At 42.6% G+C, this 19,350-nt stretch overlaps 2 protein-coding genes across 7 annotated transcripts in view; one reads left to right on the forward strand and one right to left on the reverse strand.

The window, feature by feature from the left end:
- The window catches only part of FRMD7 (FERM domain containing 7), a 44,688-nt gene extending 41,089 nt beyond the window's left edge, over positions 1-3,599 (forward strand). For all 5 annotated transcript variants that reach the window (XM_083486415.1, XM_083486413.1, XM_083486414.1 and 2 more), the window contains 2 exons: positions 164-239; positions 1,377-3,599. In XM_083486415.1, the coding sequence (XP_083342541.1) occupies positions 164-239; positions 1,377-2,435 (1,135 nt within the window). In that variant the 3' untranslated portion in view covers positions 2,436-3,599. The remainder of the gene's footprint in view (positions 1-163; positions 240-1,376) is intronic.
- Positions 3,600-3,903: 304 nt separating this feature from the next.
- STK26 (serine/threonine kinase 26) overlaps positions 3,904-19,350 on the reverse strand; it is a gene marked incomplete at its 3' end in the record, with an annotated part of 47,013 nt that continues 31,566 nt past the window's right edge. Inside the window, exons 5-12 of one of the 2 annotated variants that reach the window (XM_083486525.1) lie at positions 16,399-16,507; positions 16,143-16,300; positions 15,133-15,318; positions 11,473-11,621; positions 7,692-7,785; positions 6,693-6,755; positions 6,476-6,612; positions 3,904-6,190 (exon numbers count right to left, since the gene is read on the reverse strand). In XM_083486525.1, coding sequence (XP_083342651.1) covers positions 6,166-6,190; positions 6,476-6,612; positions 6,693-6,755; positions 7,692-7,785; positions 11,473-11,621; positions 15,133-15,318; positions 16,143-16,300; positions 16,399-16,507 — 921 coding nt within the window. Of the gene's footprint in view, positions 6,191-6,471; positions 6,613-6,692; positions 6,756-7,691; positions 7,786-11,472; positions 11,622-15,132; positions 15,319-16,142; positions 16,301-16,398; positions 16,508-19,350 lie in introns of those variants that run through there. The other variant, XM_083486526.1, reaches the window with a different exon arrangement.

A 19,350-nucleotide genomic window follows, 5' to 3' on the forward strand; every position in this document is an offset into this window, starting at 1 on the left:
AATCTTCTAACATCACGTTTCCTCTAAAAATTCCCAAACAGTGCAAATGTTCTTCACAGGAGAGTCGCTCTCCTTGAGCATTTTGGTTGGATGCTTTTATTTCCTTGCCATCAGATTTGAATTATATTGGACATTAACCATTGTCCTTTAATTTCAACTGCAGGAAACACTATCCCTCTCGGTACCATGAGAGACAGTGCCGGTCCTCACCAGACCTACTTACAGATGTTTCCAAACAAGTAAGTCATTTGGTCAATGGGTGGGGTGTGTGTGCAGAAATATGAGAAAAATAAAGAAAAAGACTGGATCTCATCTATTTAGATTCAGGGTGTATGTTACTTTGGGGTGCAGGGGGGGGAACATACTTCCCCCTCCCATATAACAGGCAGCAGGGCTCCTGCTGCTTCAGTTAGGCCTCCACTCTTTAGTTGATTAATCCATTAGATCAATCAACGGAAATATTTCAATGAATCAGATGATCTTTAAAAAAACAAAAATGTGTAATATATAAAAGGCAGATTTTAAGTGCCATATTAAAAGATGCACACAAGAGTTGCAATTGGCCAGAAGAAAATGGGTTAATTTAAAAACAAAAGTTTCCTAAGATCCTAAAGTACACTCTCACAACAGAGGCAGCCAGCCTGTTAGGCCTCTCCAGGATTCTGACTTTGCCTCCTCCTTCTTCCCTCTAACAGTGAACATAGTTGGGTGTGTGATGGCCAGTTTGGAAGTGAAACAAGGCTACCTGAAAACAAAGTGCTATTTCTACATGTTTGGGGGACTCCTTAGCTATGCAGATGTGCATTAAAAGAAAACAAAAACTTTTTTCGAGAGGAAACCACCTTGCCTGACAAGCATCTTGTGAACATCTAGTTTGTACAGAGTGTTGTCAGCAGACAGGGAAGAGAAGGAAACCAGGGGGAAAGGGAATTGGCCTCAGGCCAAAAGAACTTAGGGAGACTGCTATACGGGCACGCAAAGTGTGGGCTTCGTACACCATTCTGTGACTGCACTGCCAAAGAAAGACCATGTCAGCTGGTCCATTGGGGTGAATGGAGAACTCCCCACCAACCCTAAGCTGCCTGCATTTTCAAAAAATTAAGTTCAGTCCAGGGTAAGGCACTGGCAACTTCCTCCTCCTTAGTCTCAATGTTGCCCCTGCAAAACTCAGCAGGGTGCAGGAAGAGGGGGATAAGATGTAAATTAGTTGGTTCCCCCTATCATTGGCTCCAGCTCCACCTACCACGTAGGATCCTTGCATTCTGCCCCACCAGCTCCAGGGCACCACTGCCGTCTCTTACGCTTTGCTTGTGATGAAGAGGAGGGTGCTAAAACAACACTGTTCCTTAGGTGAAATTATGTTCTTTTCTCCCCAGATGGAGGACTTGCGGCTGGTCTACGGCACCATAGGAGGCTACCACAGTGCCAATGGAGTCCACACTTCCGAGCCCATGCTGGACAGCAGGCGGAGGAACTCTGCAGTGGAAGTGATCTTTGCTGATGAATTGGAGCGATCCAAGCCAGAAGCTGACCCAACGCTGTTGCCCCATTCCCAAAGCAGCTCCACCTTCCCGTTGGTCTACACAGAGCTGGAACACGATTGGGAGGCAGCCGACATCTATGAACAACGGGTCCCGCTGACATCCTTCCAGCCCAGCTACAAGCTGGCTGGGAACAGTAAAAGCACCTCGGTGGGCAACATGAGGGAAATGACCCCTAGGCAACAGCTGACTTACACCGACATTCCCTACAGGGGCCCCATTCACCAGCAACTGGACATGGCTTCTCCTCAAGTCTTCTTTTATGTGGACAGGCCTCCCCAGATGTCCAGGCGCACAGCAGTGGCAGGCCCTGCTGAGGAAACAGCCAGTGGGGTGAACATGCTTGGTGCATCACCCATGAAGCCTTCCAGGAGAAGCCCAGGCATGGCAAGAACAAGGGTGGCTGAACCAGAGGTCCTGCCCAGAATGACCTACCTTAGCAGCATTAGCATGGAGCAAGATGATGACGGAAGCGTCTTTGACTACAGCATTCAAGACCAGACTCCCAAGAGGTCTTGGAGCCAGTCTGACATGAAAATGATCAGATTTCCCTATGGCTCAGAGTTCCGGCCTCTAGGACCTTGTCCTGTCTTGAGCAGCAGGAAGGCTGATATTTTGCAGTATGTGCTGGCCCAGCAAAGGTTCCCAGAACCTCCCAGGGCCCAGCGAACCCTGGAGCGCTATGTGGGCAGTGGGACAGAATCCAGCGACTCCGATTCAGACATGCTGCCAGATTACTTTTCTCTCTACGGGAGGGTGGTGAAGGCACCCAGGGCACGGGTCCGCCTGTCTTCAGGGAGCCTACAGCTGGAGGGGGAGGATGAAGAAATTTGTCTCACTACCGCCAACATCGAGGACAGGACTTCACAGGGAGCATCTAATTATTTTACGTAAAACAACAGGACTGAGTTATGCCAGTAGATCTTTGAAGGAGGTCCTTCCTTGGTCCTTGGGGTTATGACTGGTTTTGCAGGAATGATTAATTAAAACTTTGGGATTTGATAACAAGAGGAATCTACCAAAGCAAAGGGCTCTGCAAAAGAAAGTGAATGAGATGTTATAAGAATATTTAAAAAATGGGGGGAGAGGGGAAGTTTACATGCTTTCTCTTTGACACATCCCATACTATGGGGGGGGGGGGCGACAGGATATAGTTCCTAGCATAGAAAACTAGTGTTGTAGCAGATATATGGGAATAGCTCATCTTCCCAAATAGATAGCTCATACATCACCAAACAGCTTGGCAGTGTGACATTTTTCTTTTAGGGGAAAGACTAAAAAGGGGGTGATTAGTTTGTTATAATTATCTAAACAATGACATGATTGGGTGTGTGTGTCATTTTATAGCACGTATTTAAGTATTCCCTTCTTTCTACATACCGTAGGTTCCAGCATGGAGATGTATTTTTTTAAGCCATCAGGTAAATGCCACAAGTATTGCTAATAACTCCAAGTGTATCACAAAAAGAAGGGCAAGTGCCATTTTCAAATGCTGAGATCTAGCAATACTAAAGATTTTAGCTAGGGGGTCCCATGGCTAAGTACTACCAATATCTGATTCAAGTTAGATATTGCTTATTAACAGTTCTCAGGCCTGAATGCTTTGCACTTTTACAGCATGACGACTAGCAGTGGTCTTTCAAGTGCTTTTAATACATGAACTGTACCGGGATCCCGTTCTTACTTTCCATATATATCTAAGCAAGTTATAATGCACTAGACCGGGAGAAAAAGTAACCTGTCTTTATCTGGGAATCTCTGCTAACTCCTGGTTCTGCCCAATAACAATAACTACTCAGAATTTCAGGAATCTGCCAGTGGGGTTAAGTGGTCAGTGCACACCACCCAAAGAAAAAGCTAGCCAGGAAGGTCTTTTTGCCTCCTTGTCCTAAATGTCGCCTGGTTTCAAAAATAATCCACTTGCAAGCCTGAAATTTAACTGTCCCTTTGTTGTGTATGCATGCATACTTTTGGGCTACCCAGTGTACATGGGACGCAGTCTCCTTTCGGGGGCGAATGGAGAGAAACCACCATTAAAAAGCCACCTTTTCTACAAAAGAGGCGTTCATGGGGTGTGTGCTTTCTCTGACACCATAGTTCCAATGAAGAAGCAATGGATACAGAGCTTTCCGCACACATAGCTGGGAGGCTTACAAGCTCCAGGCAGCCTCTCCAAGGATTCTCCTTTCATCCTTGGAGGAGACCTGGAAGCTCTTATGGCCACCTGGCCCACCCTCCCACAGACCATATGTAGGATTGTGCCCCAAAGCACAGAAAAAGCAGAATGCTCATCTTTCCCCTTGAGCACATGACGGCTTTAGAAGTAGAGCATCACAGAAATGAGGATGAGGACCAAACAAGATTACAGAACTTAAATATTTATTTCTTTAAACCATTCAACCTTCTGCTGCCCCCTTGCCTGCCCTCCCCCCAGCCCCCAAAAAAACACTGAAAGGAGCTTCATCTATAAACAGATTTACAGGCCTAATAGCTACAGAGAAGAGCACTAGAGTTCTGTTTCAGTGATGCAGTTATTTTGTGAAGCTTCAGATCAACTGTATATTTACAACATTTGCTGCTTTTACATTTATAAAAATATTTTTATTTAATCCATAACATTATTGTTTTCAAAAACTATGCCCAGACTTTCCCCCCCTCAGATATAAATTTTAATTGTGTTTCAGTTATATAGCGATGAAAGCTTTTTTTTTAAACAAACATTTCTTTAAAATTAAAACAAATGAGTTAAAGTATATATATATTTTTTACAGTGTAGGCACCATTGAAAATAATTGCCCTTGGCATTTCTAAACCACCATCTGTCGCCAGTGTCTTTATATCTTTATTTATTTCTTTTTTTTTTAAACGATGTAATGGCAACTTTTAAACTAAGGGAAAAAAATCAGTATTTGCTTGCATTCCTTTAACGCTTTTCAATATTTGGCAGATATATTTCAAATCCTTTAAATGACTTTTGTGCAAAAACAAAAAATGTGCAGATCCAAACCATAAAATTAAACACATCCAGACTTTTTATCAAAAATAAATTTACACCAACAGTTCCACAGCTAAGGACTGAAATACAACCCCACTTCAAACTTCAGCATAATATACAAAATGGGTTGAAAGGGGGGGGGGGGAAGATATTACCCAATCTAAACAGTACCATAAATATATAATTGAAAGCAAGTTTATAATTTTAGCTACCTTTTATGAAAAAAAAATCACTCTGTACTGCACAGTACTATCTTTTTGAGAAAGAATATCTATAACTCAGTTATTTGCATATTAACTGCTAAATACGTATTTAAAATACATAGGGGTGGGGAAGAGGAATTAAACATGGTAATGCACTGCATGTAAATGTCTTTAAGAACGTAAGTGTATAAATATCTTACAGGATAGAACACCACCACACAAAACGCTGGTGTCACACACTTATACCTTCTGGTGAGGTATTTCATCGCATGCCACGGTATTCCCATAGGTCCCCTGCCCTAAACAAAGAATGAGCTACTTCCCCCTCCCGAATCTTACTAAAGAATGAAGAAATGATTAAATTAAGCCAGATTTCTGTGTGTGTCCATTATTGCAGAAAGCCCCCTGCTCTTCATCTGTATTGCTTTAAAATTTTCCTTACCATGATGAATGACTATTTGAAATCCTGCCCTAAAGGGTAATACGTACAAACTGTACACTAAGCTATATCAGTCACTACATGTTAACTTGCAAAGCTAATGACATATTGCTCTCAAAATGTAGGTGATTACAGAGCTGCCTAAAACACTGTACCCATTTTTCAAAAGAATAGTGTTGCTTGGTGACACCAACTTGGATAAAATATTGGGGGAAGGGCGCTCCAGGAAAGCCGTGCCCCCCATCATTGGTCACATGACATGGTGACACCCCTCCATATGAATGGCATTGCCAACCAACTTTGGGGGCCTGGCCTGCTCAAATATTTTATCGGGGGCGCCGAAGGGACCTCGGCCCCTAAGAGTTAGCTCCTATGTTGTTGCAGGTATTACATTTACAGGGGCCTAAATAAAGACTACTATGGTGTTTGAGCAAGTGCTATAGCCACATCCTATAGGTTAAGGTGCTCTCGTATATTTTCCTGTAAAAAGCTGTTTTGAAGTCTAGTTTTAGTGACTCAGAAGAACTGTATCTTATGTGGACATAAAAAGAAACAAGACTCATCTCTGGAGAGTAACGAATTGTTGTTGAAACACAGCATGTGCACTTCCTATGAACTCAAGTGCATTCCATTGATCTCTGGTCAACCCAGATCCTGCGCGTGGAGATTGGCATTCCACTGGTTATATCTAGAAGCAAAGCTGCACCTCACCGTTTTTGTTTTTTGTTTTAAACTGGATTAAATAAGTGAAAACTACAATATTAAAAGTTGCTCTTTACAAAAAAGAATGTCCTGGAAATACAAAAAAGCATGTATACCCATCACAAAATAGTGGAATTAAGTCCTTTCAAATCTGCGATCATCATATATGTTGCAATGATCCAAAAGGCACAAGGAGCTCATGAACAAAGCATTGCCAAGCTTATAGTAGGTTTTGGTGGGCTATTACTGGGTCCATATGGAACAGCATCATTGATAGAAAGTTTCTTAGGAGGAGTCATTAACTGAAAACCTAAGGAGACAAACACAAGAAAGTGCTCAGTTATATCCCAGCTAAGTAGTTAATAATTTATTTATTTTACAGACTACCAATCCATGTACACTGTTCATTTTCCTCACCATCCTCACATTAATCCTCCCAGACTCTTTCAATCCAGTTCCATCTCCTAAGGTTGCTAACAGTGCTTTTTCCACTACCTTTCCTACACTCACACAGAAAGCAGGAAATGAGGTTACAGACAATGCAGACAGACCCTAAAGAAGAACACAGGTTAAGAAATGAAACCCATATGCTTACTTCTGAAACTTCTCCATAAGTTTCTTCACCATCTTATCAGTGATTCCTGGACATGTTGCTTCTGCCATATTGATGCTTTTTTCAAGTTCTTCAATTGCTTTCTTCCTGCTTGCATTATTGGTGTCTTGCTGCTTAAGCTGAGAGGCAGACAAAAATGGTCAAAACTTTGCAACCTTTACTGTACATGCTTTGGATGTGCCTCAAACTGAAAACTTACCTCAGCAAAGACAGGAGTGATTATCATCGTTAAACAGCTCAGGGTTTTCATGAGATCTTGGTCCTGGAAAGTTAGGAGATACATTAATCAAACACTTGCTGACAAATAACTGAAATAAGCAGGAGACCAAGGACCAGTAAAAAATGGACAAGACTACATGAGGGGCCCCTCATGTTCACATATGTGCCTACAGATGTATGGAGAAATGCTGGCATAAACTGGGCTGATAAGAGATATAGTCCACAGGGAGATCTGCAGCAGCAACTTTTCTCGCAGGTGCAAACTTGGGTACAGCTTATGGCTGTTTTTTCAAAGGTCAGTCCTGGAGGTGGCCCCCCAAAATGAAGAAAACAACAACTTATATGGACTGAAATAATCAAATTTATTCTCATCACAATGATTTTTGCAACTGGAGGGAGGGTGCGGATCACAGGAAACACTTTATATGCTCTACAGACTCTTACTTGACAATCTACTGAGCTGCCACTAGCAGCTGCGTACCAATGAACTCACTACATTATTAATCAACACCCTGCTTTTCTTTTATCAAAATAGACCCAAAATAGCAACAATAAATAACCAAAATAATATAAATGTATATGAATGAGGAAAGAAGAGAAAAGCTCCATTGGCTCCAAACTACGGTGTGTCCTCCCAATAAATAAAGTGGTGGACATACGGTAGGTTAAACACAATTTACAGAAGTGTTAGATAATTTTACACCACAGTTCACTTTTTTATTGCAGTCCTGATAATCCTAGTCTTCATTAATAAAAGTTGTAAGCATCACCACCACTACAACCATTGTTCTGATCCTCGCAACTGCAGAGATGAATTTGACCACCTGAAATGTAGTCAGTATTGCCAGGGAGCAATGCTGTGTGTCTACAGAGGGGTGGGGACATTTCTGACTGCTTTACAAACACCAAGGGTCAGCTCTCTGCCTGTGGCAGCTTCCAAGGAGCTTAAAGAATAGAAAGAAATTCTGGCTGGACGTACTGTTCCGTTCTGCAGTTTCTTGGCCTCTGGCTTCTTCCGAACTGTAGTAAAACTCCATTCTGGGTGGGAATTGTTCTCCTTGTTGCTAGACTCCCTAATGGGGAAGGGAAGAAAATGACAAAGCTTTTAAAGAACTGTGCTACCACACCAGAAGTCTGCCATAGTTGAAACCCTTAAATATAAAATCGTGCCAAATGAGGAGGCAAAAATGCTGTAGGTTTGCTTCCAAAGTACACGCCAATAAACTCTGGACAAAACTCTAAGAAATGCTAGAATCCAAACCTTGCTCTTCCCCCACCCCCAGTCCATTTTAGATTATGTATTTCAGTCGTTTGCTGAATTTTACATTTTAAGTATTTATATTTTGATGTTGGCCGCCCTGAGCCCGGTTATGGCTGGGGAGGACAATATACAAATAAAATTGATGATGATGATGATGGTGATGTACTGTAAAAAAGGACAATCAGAAGCCCCATCCAGGTTCTTTTTGACTTGGAGCCAATAACAAAAGAAATTAACCAGTTTAGAGCAGCATTTTTGGTCTTCTTTTGTGGATGTGGAGAGAGGCAGTAACAACCAAAAGAAAACACAGCCCAATCAGATCTGTGACAAAAGTGACATTGAGTACAATGGCTGCACCTAAGATCGGCAAGGTCTATGAAAGACACTTTTCAGTCTTAGCAGAAGTATAGTAGAGGCAGGAATGCCTCCCCCCCCCCCCCCCCGGATTTATTCTGCAGCTCAACTTAACTCGAGATTTGTGCCTTATTTATTTAAAAAATACAGCCCACAAACTTTTTTAATGGTGGGTCGCACCAAATTGTGGGGGGGTGTCTACCTTTTTTGCAGGCATAAACCCCTCAAATTGATGCCCTTTTATTTTATAAATTTACAAATTGCTTCACAACCAAAAGTTACTGAAGTATTATTCCATTAAATAAAAGTTAGCTACAGAAAGATATCAAACAGTAGAACCATTTTTACAGCTGTATCAACACCCCATAAGCCTGGCTGTATACACTTCACAGAAAGCCTTCTTAAACAAAAATGTCTTCAACAGCCACCAAATGTCAAAGTGTTAGGTGCTGGTAACTAATTCCAGAGGACTGGAGTTCTAGCACTAAAAGTTCAGTCTACAGTGCAGACGAAGCACACCTCTGGCCATATGATATTCTTAGGAATGTCCCATCTGGGAGAAGCATAGTTTCCAGGCTCCCTACAGGTGACATAATTCTGCAGTAACCTGAAAGTGTTTCAGGAAAAGGAAGAGAGCATAAATGAAGGGGAAACATCCATACAGTGTGACAAAGAGACACCACACTCATTGTGCTACAGTGGACACAGGTTCAGTCCTGAAATTCAGAGAGTGACCTGAATGAGATCATGGCCTCTCAATTTAAATTTACTTCATTTATGAAAACAAATGGCAATTAAAAATGAAGTAAGAGGATCTACTGTGTGTGTATGTCTGCTGTTATCATTTGCTGTTCACAAAGTAGCTTTTGACCAAAGTAAAAATAAATTACTTGCAACTGGTTAGGTCATGGGTCAACAAACTAAGGCCCAGGGACCAGCCCCGGCCCAATTGTCTTCTGGATCCAACCTGCGGATGGTCCGGGAATTGCCACATGGATCAGCGTAGGGATTCTGATCGTTTGGGCTGCACCATCCCCCCCCCACACACCATGACAGCGCTTCCTCCCTCCCTCCTCCTGGCTTCTCCCCACCCTGCCTAGAGGAGGACGGGGGCTGGGCTTTGTTCAGCCGTGGTTAGCTGAGGGCCATTTTAAGCAGCCCCTCTCTGGAGCCAGCCCTTTTGAGCCACTCATCGTTCCTTCGCCACTGCCGCCAACCCCTGCCGCTCGCAAGGCACAGGAGCTAGGTGCTGAGCGTTGTTTAAAGCAGAGCAGCCCCTCTCCGGAGCCAGCCCTTTCACGCCACTCATCATCCTGCCGCTGCCGCCAGCCCCTGCCACTTGCAAGGCACAGGTAAGCAGCCACCAGGGCTCATCTGGTGCTGTGGAGAAGGGAGGGGAGAGTCGTGGGGGCGTATTCCCCCCCCCAAAAAATAGTCCAGCCCCCCACAAGGTCTGAGGGACAGTGGACCGGCCCCCTGCAGAAAACATTTGCTGACCCCTGGGTTAGGTGCTGCTGGAAAGGGTCTCCTGACTTTCTGAGGATAGAGGCAGAAGAATTCAGAAGGTTGCAAACGGATGCTTCCAAGACGGCCACTTGTTTGTGCCTGGCTTTAACAACTATCCATGCAGCATGGCTCTCCTTCCAACTTCCAAGTTGCAGAGGTGGGCAGGGGTATTGATGCAGCTGTATGGCCAACATGCCTAGAGTGCCTCAACTGTGAAGACCAAGCTAGTGAGCCCTCTGACTTTTCCTACTTTGAAGCAAGAAAGGGTGGCAGAGGTTTATTTCCCACCACTTCCTTGGAGTCTTACTGCCAAGCTGTGGCTAAAGCTGTCATTTCCTCTTTCCTCTCTTCCCTCCAGGAAAAGGGAGACAGGAGGAGCTGCACCAGTTGTTACTCAGCAGAGAGGTTCAGTGTCCTTATGCCATGTGCCATGCTCCCTGCCTCAACTTCCCACAAGACAGATGGAGGGGAGGGAGGAGTGTGTTCAACCACTGCTTGGTTGTGAGGTTCAGACCTTGTTTGCCAAGCAGTAGCTGAATAACATGATGCAAAAGAGTGTTCACCAAGGACTGCATGCTTGCTGCTGCTCCAAGCCACGCATGCTTCCTATGTCTGTTTCATGGGGGTAAGGGGATGCTGCTTGGCAAAAGAGCCAAAGGCATACCACTGAAACTTGCCTTCTCTCTGCTTCTCATTGCCGTAGGAGACAGGTGTGCATGTGTGCAGGGTTGGCTCTCCAGCCATTCCTCGGCACAAGGGCTTCTCTGCAGAGGACTAACTGAAACCTTGAGTCTACTTGTCTTTTTCTCACTGAAAAAGTGTTTGTGTGCATACGTGCACTTCCTTTAGTGTTGGCTGGAGAAATATGCCTCTATTAAACTAGCTGAGGGGAGGAACCTGGTGAACATAAATGTTAGTTTGGCTAGCAAGTTTAGCCAAATACTGTAGACCCCTGGAATAGTAGTCTGAAGTGGTAGTTCCAACAGCAGACCATATTGGCTGTGAGTCCTGGAAGACCAACTCCCTGCCTTGCAGCCCTTTCTTCCACCTGGCCTGGGAAGGAGGGGCCCTGACTGACTCCGGCTACAAAAGCTGAGGTTGCTGAAGAGGCCACCTTGGTTGTTTCTAGGTGAAGACCTAGGTAATTGAGCCTGATCTTCCACAGCTGCTGCCCACCATGAACCACCATTGACAGGACTGGCAGCAACAGCAGCAGATATGATAATATTTTATCTTGTTAATTATGCTATTTAAATGTGCATTTTATATTTGACTTCCCTAAGTAATATTTTCTTTTGAAATGTTTAAGATTGTTTTGGTTAACTTTGCTTGCTGCATTAAATGTGCATTCTGTAGTTTACTCCCTTTGTAATGTTTTAATTTGAGATCTTTAAAATAACATTTTAGTTTCCTGTTAATTATGTTGCTTTGAATGTATACTTCATATTTAACTTTCTTCAGTAATGTTTTGTTCTGGATTGTTTTATTTGATGTTTTGATATTTTTTCTTAAAAATAGAAAGCAGTATAAAAATAATGATAATACAGGATCTGAACTCTACCCCCTCAACTCCTGCACCTGGGACAGCTCCCCTGCCCACTCCCCAATTCCTGGCAAATAATCAAAAATCCAGACTTACGAATCAGAACCATCAGAATCTGTTTCATCGCTACTATGTCCTTCTGCTTTCCACCTCTTAAATCTATCAATAAGCTCCGTCAGATATGAAGTCTTCTTGGCATTTTTCAGAATGAATTTGTGCTTTAGAAGTTCTTTCGCTGTGGGACGCTGTAAAAGACATGAAGTGGTAAATGTCTTTGCAAGCAGAATGCAAAATGTTGACAATTATCTATAAAGGCCTTCCTTACCAAGCCTGCCTGCTCCTTAAGATACACTGCTGAGGATTTTCTTTGGGTCTCGACTGCCGCCTTCCCTATGGCGACTGATCTGCTGTGCTAAGGATTCCTTTGTGGTTACCATACTTATTATTTAGATTGGCTTAATCTCAGGGGACAGACGGTAGCTGTGTGACAGTGGATCTGCCAGCATGCAGAAGATCTCAAATTTGATCCCTGGCATCTCCAGGTAGAGATGGAAAAGATTCCCTGCCTGGAACCCTGGAGAGCCGCTACCAACCAGTACTGAGCAAGATAGAGCAATGGTCTGGCTTCCCATGTTCATCAATCTGTTAAATTTTAGTGTCGTCCCCCACCCCTCCCAATTTTTGTAAGCTGCTGAACATTGCAAATGTAGTGGAAGGGCAAGATGCAGATATTTGCGAAAATAAATAAAAAATTACAATAGCTATAGTGCAAGCTGGCTCATTAGATCAGATTACATCTACTACCAAGCATTTTGTAATTGGATGGCAGTGCACTTTTTGTCCAAACAACTCCATTCTCTATATGTCTGAAAATTAGGTTTCTTTCCACTCTGCCTCTCCAAGAGCTCCGAGTAATCCAAAACTTTCCCTTACTTTTATGCCAACAAGCATTAGACCAATGAGAACGCTCAAGTTCTCTGCAGCAACTGTATGCATTAAAACCAGAGCAGGAAACGGGATTATAACACAAACCACTGTGGTGCCTTTATTACAGAAGTCTTTTGGGAATAGATTCCTCTGAAGGTAACTGATGTGCAGACTGGAAGGGTTTAAGCTTGGATGACCTTCTGTTCCCTTCCAGGGTTTTCATTCCTTAACTGAACACAGCACCCAACAAGCATCAAATCTGCCCCTGCAGCTCCACCCCCCAAAAAACACCCAGCTGATCTGATGCATGGATTTTCTCTATTCTATTGTGTTTTGTGCATACTCTGTACGCTGCCTCCTCAAGTAGATTAATGCCGACCTTAATAAGTTTGAGAAATCTGGAGACTTCCAGGAGGGAAGATGGCTGGCTAGTCCTCAATTGCTGACAGTCCCTCAACAGAGATAATTATGCAGCGATTAACAATAGCCAAGATGTAAATCTTCATTATTACACTCTCTCTTTGAATACAGGGAGATCAAGGGATTAACCTCAAATGCTCTGAAGAAAGGTGTTCTTCACACCGGAGACCAGAAAAGTTTTTGGATGCAGGATACATCTTTGAGTGAGGAACTGCTATTGTGTCCAGACACCACATAATAGCCCTGAATGTTAGCCCTTAGGACAACAGGTCAGCTAAACCTCCCTTCTTTTAATTACTTTTAAGATTGGGATCAATTACGACTGAAGTGATCTGTCTGCCAATTAATTTTCACCAAGAACATGAACTGAGTGTGAGATAAGAGGCATTAGCTAACATGCTGAAAACAAAACAAAAAGTATCTTAATTATTTGTGATTAAGAAAGATTATAAACGGATCAGAATGCTCTGCTTGTTAAGCATCTTCAATTTATATTACTTTTTACTCTCAGTCCTTTTTGTGAAGTGCTGGCTTCAGAAGTGAAACTACATTCCTGTGAGTGCGAAAGGAATGCACTTCTTAAAGAGACAGACACAAGTTTTCAAGGCAGAGACTTAACATGAAGACTAACTGAACCAAATGTGGCAAAGAGACTGTTGAACCCCTGCAATGACTGTTGGTATCATGCAGCAATTATTAGATGAGCAACTGAAAGACCTTAGAACTGACATGCATAAAATCTTGAACGAAAAAGGAGAGAACAATCAGACCAAAGAATACACAGGACCTTAGGGGAGAGGGGGATACTGATAAAGATCTGCCTGAACGTGAGAGTGGAATGGTAAAGTGGGAAGCAGCAGATGATGAAATGAAAGAACTTCCACATAGGTGTCTGAAGGACTGAAACAGACAAACAATGGAGTTGTGATGCTGGAGAAGTGGAATGAAACCATTGATAAGCAATATCAAGAAACATCTTGAGATGGCAAAGATGGAGCCGAAAGAGAAAGGATCCTGTGTACAAGTTGGAGTGAATTCAGAGGAAAAGGCCATTAAGCCTTTGGTGATTCTTCTTAAAAAAGAATGGAAGAAACAGAAATGGAAGGAACTTTTTTTTTCTTTTCCTAATTTAGGGCAGGAAATCATGGCCAACAGGAAATGGGATCAGAAGATCTGGAACTGGATGAATATGGAACTGGCTGTATATTATTATTCTAATAGTAGATATTGGAATTTCTTGGAGATAAAAGCTGTCATACCAGACTGGAGGAAGACTATTCTTGACATTTAGTGATAATAACCGTAGAGCCACTTTTGGACTTTTTGCATGAAAAGGAAAATGAATAAACTTGAGATGCCTGGGGTTGAAGATTGGGAAAACGTCAATAAGCAGGTTGAAGAACAGCTGGATATTACCCTGGAATACAGCTGGATACCATCCTGAACACTTTGAAAATTTTGAACTCTTTTTATACGCATAATTGACAGACGAAGAATCTGAAGACCTCTTTATTTATTTCTCTCTATTTTTTTATATTTATTTCCAGTGTTTTCTCTTTTTCTTCCTTCTTCTATCTATTTTACTCTTGCTTATGTTGTGCTATGTTTTGGTTTTAGATGTCCTCTACTCTAGGTTAGGGGATGCGGGTGGCGCTGTGGTCTAAGCCACTGAGCCTAGGGCCTGCTGATCAGAAGGTCGGCGGTTCGAATCCCCGTGACAGGGTGAGCTCCTGTTGCTTGGTCCCAGCTCCTACCAACCTAGCAGTTCGAAAGCACGCAGTGCAAGCAGATAAATAGGTACCACTGTGGCGGGAAGGTAAACAAGAGTTTCCATGCGCTGCTCTGGTTTTGCAAGAAGCAGCTTAGTCATGCTGGCCACATGACCCACAAAAACGGTCTGTGGACAAACGTCGGCTCCCACGGCCAGTAAAGCAAGATGAGTGCCGCAACCCCAGAGTCGTTTGCGATTGGACTTAACTGTCAGGGGTCCTTTACCTTTACTCTAGGTTAGTGAGGGTACACACAGGAAGGTGATGGATGGAAAGTGGAAGACCCTGTATGAGAGGCAAGCAAGGCAAGGTAAGATCCCCCAGGGTAGGAGTCTGGGTGAAGAAAAGAAAGCTCCCAGGTGAGAGCTGAGAGGGTCCACACACACCCTTTTGTGTGAGACAAGGGTTAAGATCAACCTCAGATAGAGGGCTTTGTTACCTCTCCCCTTTTCCTTTGTTGTTTCTTTTTTATTTTTCTTTAGATTAGTTTTTCATTGTACTGTATACTGAAAAGTTTAAACAACTTTTTTTTTAAAAAAAAAGCCTGCAGCACTTTTCTCTGCCTTTTCTTTTGCATAACAAACAATACTGCAAGCACCCAAGATTCCTAATGTTGAAGAAGTGAAATGTTAACACTTACAAATGTCGGGTCCTTATTCAGACATGCATCAATAAACTCTTTAAAGGGTTTGCTGAAGTCCCCTATTAGGGTTGGAGGGTTGTTTTTGGGAATGAGAAAGAGAACTCTCATTGGATGCATGTCTGAGTTCGGAGGCTCTCCTTTGGCCAGTTCAATAGCTGTGATTCCCAATGACCAAATGTCAGCCTGCAGAGAAAGAGGAAAGATAATAGTATCATATTTGTACAGCACTAGCTATCTTGAACAGTAGACTGGTAGCAGAAACTTTGTTTCCCCAATCATAGGCTTTAAAACTGAACTGATGCAAAACACACATGCACACACAAATAGGATCCTTGTGCTCCAAGATATAACACAGCAACACTGGATAAATGTCTATCTACATGGAGCAAGTATATTCCTTCAAGAGCAAGTGCTAATTGTTCAGCTTTCAATATCCTTTGTGGGTCAAGCTGATGACAAGTTGTGAAAGTGCTCACTCAGGAGGGAGGGGAAAGAACAGTTGGGTGTGATTGTGCTGCGTTGAAAAGAGCTTAACAGGAAGCCCAGAAAACTCAGGAAGTTGCAGTGAAAGAAGAGGAGTGTCTTGTTGCTCTGCAGCCTGAGAACCCTTAGTACATACCATCCTTCTGGTAACAGATTTGCTTAGGCTTTCGGGGGAGAGCTTAGTAGAGTTTTGAGCATAGTCAGGAGAAGACTGAAGCTCAATGAACACAGGAGGACAAAAGTCAGTGGAAAGTCAGTGGAAATGCTCCTTTAGCGCTTGGAAGCTCATGAAGGCCCCTCCTGGTTTGTACACTCCACACAGTTCTGGGCTATAATCACTAGTGCTAGAAACTTGCTCTTTGATCTTTAATACACATTCTCAAGCTGTCCTATAGCTATAAGAATTACACATTTGGAGGCATACCATACATTCTGTGGCAAGACTGCGGTTCTGAAAATCTCCAAATGTCTTGCACAAAATGAACACATCACTTCTAAGCACAAACCAATTTCAAAGAACTCACTTTTGAATCATAGGCTGATTGCTGAATCACTTCTGGTGCCATCCAAAATGGCGTGCCTACAAAGGTGTTCCTTTTAATCTGTGTATCAGTCAGTTGCCCTGCAACTCCAAAATCCGCAAGCTTCACATCTCCTTGCTCTGACAATAACACGTTGGCAGCTTGAAAGGAGGAGAAAGCAGAAAAAACTAATTAAAAAGCAGAAAGAACTATTGCTTGAAGGGATATGGGCTCTGCATTTATTTAAATTTATACACACCCTTTATATCTCTGTGAATTTTCTTCTCTGAATGTAGATAGTCAAGCCCTTTCAGTATTTCCTTGAGCATTGTAGCAATCTGGAACTCATCGAATGGGCCAGCACGGAGCTTTGGGAAGGAAACAAAGCATAATTCAAATAAAGCATAAACCCTGGCATCCACTGTTTGTTAATAGTTATTTGAAATGTCATTTTTCTTTTTTTAAAGATTTTCAGGAAAAGGTTCAAACACGAATGTTCCACAACAGACACTGTATAAATTAATAAACTTGGAAGAGTAACACAAGTAATTTGAAAACATTGTCAAGCAAACTTTAGGAAGGTTTTACTTTCCTGAGAAGCTTTGACTAATATAGCCTTTTAGAGAAGATGGCAAGAACACAGAACCATGGTATTACCTTCCCAACAAATACATCCCACCTCACAGAATAGTAATAATTTAATTTATTAGATTTATACCCCAACACCTTCCTGCAAAGGAGACCAGGGCTCACTATTAAACTACACTATGTAGGGGCAACCGCCTCCATTGGCAGTAATATACTGTACAGTACAACAGCTGTGAGGATTTAGGTAAGAGGTTCATAAGACTGTGAGCCACAAACTAGGGCTGATTTGCACTATTATCACTCTCTAACACACCACTTGAGGATCTGCGGCCGAACACGAGTCAAATTCTATTTACTGTTTGTTTCCATTTCCATTCTGCCCTTCATCAGGTTGTAATGTGCTGTTTGAGGTGAAGTGATCTGAATTGTGGGCCATTTGCCTTGTCATGCTTTAGTCAGTGTTTAGAGCTATAGCAATCAACATACATGGATTTGTGTGTATATGAACCATAGCCCTCAAAAATCTGTTCCATTGTCCCTAGTGGACAACTGCCCCAAAACTCAGCGAACAGCAAGGCTTTTCTTACCTTTCCAAATTCCAGCTGAGAAAATCAGAAGGTGGCTGTTAGGGTTGAACTGAGTGCTACTTATGTGCAGAGACCACTTGTAATTCTATGCTGTTGAAATTCTAGTGGGATTAAGGCACAGTTTGTACAGAGCTTGCAAAAATGTCATGTTGCTCAATGTTAATAATATTTCAGGATCTCATAAGCATAAACACTGAGCAGCATTATCTTACAGGAAAAGGGTGGGTCTCTTATATAGGGCTGTGGTGGAGCTGGACTGGGGGATAGGGGAAAACCACACATCACCACCCAGAGCGCTTTGCTTTTTTAGTCCCTCCCAGGCTGCATCCGTCGTGAACACTGTGTTTGTCATAAGTAAAGGGCCCTTTCATGGCTTACATTTAAGCTGCCAAAAATGGAAAAACCAGGTCAGTTTCAACATTGAATATTAACCATGCTTTTGCTTCCATAGCACACTCCTGGAATCTGCTTCCAAGAAAAACATTTCTGTGTATTCAAAACTGGTAAAACATCTCACCTTTCAGTTTATTAATAAAACTTGTGTTTTGACAGCAACAAATCTTCCTCATACTGAAAAGTAGAAGGTGTGGTACACTTTTTGGTAATATATTGTTTTTTAAGACACAAGGTAGACAACCTAAACTCAAACTCATCTACAACTAGACATAAAGGAACACTGTAGTCATTGCACCAAGAGGAGCATTGTGCCACAAGACAGCCAGCTTCTCTCCACAGAAAAAAAATGTTTGAGTTGGATCAGGGAATCCCAGGCCATGCCCAGACACTGAGTCATTTGGTAGCTTCAGTCAAAATCCTCTGAGCTTCAGTACACCAACTGCAAGTAGAAGGAACCTTTGCCTAACTGACAAGAGTCCTATTACTACTACTACTACTACTACTAATACTACTACTACTACAATGACGACGGCTACTATAAGTGCAACTGGCAATTTACACAAAGCAGTTACAAAATGACATGTCCCCTTCTTGGAGGAGGGAATGATCTACAGAAAAATTACATAATGCTCTGAACATTAGCATATTAAGGAGATGATCTGGCTTCAGTGTTGAGATTTCAGAACTGTGAATTAAATTTAATGATTACTTCTGTCATAAATTACACTTGAAACCTATTCATAGAATCATAGAATAGAATCATAGAATCATAGAGTTGGAAGAGACCACAAGGGCCATCGAGTCCAACCCCCTGCCAAGCAGGAAACACCATCAGAGCACTCCTAACATATGGTTGTCAAGCCTCTGCTTAAAGACCTCCAAAGTAGGAGACTCCACCACACTCCTTGGCAGCAAATTCCACTGTCAAACAGCTCTTACTGTCAGGAAGTTCTTCCTAATGTTTAGGTGGAATCTTCTTTCTTGTAGTTTGGATCCATTGCTCCGTGTCCGCTTCTCTGGAGCAGCAGAAAACAACCTTTCTCCCTCCTCTATATGACATCCTTTTATATATTTGAACATGGCTATCATATCACCCCTTAACCTCCTCTTCTCCAGGTTAAATATGCCCAGCTCCCTTAGCCGTTCCTCCTAAGGCATCGTTTCCAGGCCTTTGACCATTTTGGTTGCCCTCCTCTGGACACGTTCCAGTTTGTCAGTGTCCTTCTTGAATTGTGGTGCCCAGAACTGGACACAGTACTCCAGGTGAGGTCTGACCAGAGCAGAATACAGTGGCACTATTCCTTGACATGGATATTTAAACTTCTTGAAAAAGGAAGTATTTTCACTGAAAAAACTTCAAAAACTATCAACTCATAAATTATAAAAAGAAAGAAGTCACACTCTGAATATTAAGAATGTTATTACTAGATCACTGGATTGCTGTTATACAGTGGTACCTCGGGTTGCATACGCTTCAGGTTACAGACTCCGCTAACCCAGAAATAGTACCTCAGGTTAAGAACTTTGCTTCAGGATGAGAACAGAAATCGTGCTCCAGTGGCGCGGCGGCAGCAGGAGGCCCCATTAGCTAAAGTGGTGCTTCAGGTTAAGAACAGTTTCAGGTTAAGAACGCACCTCTG

The sequence above is a fragment of the Podarcis liolepis genome (genome assembly GCF_965112155.1).
Source record: "Podarcis liolepis genome assembly, chromosome: Z".
Taxonomy (NCBI): domain Eukaryota; kingdom Metazoa; phylum Chordata; class Lepidosauria; order Squamata; family Lacertidae; genus Podarcis; species Podarcis liolepis.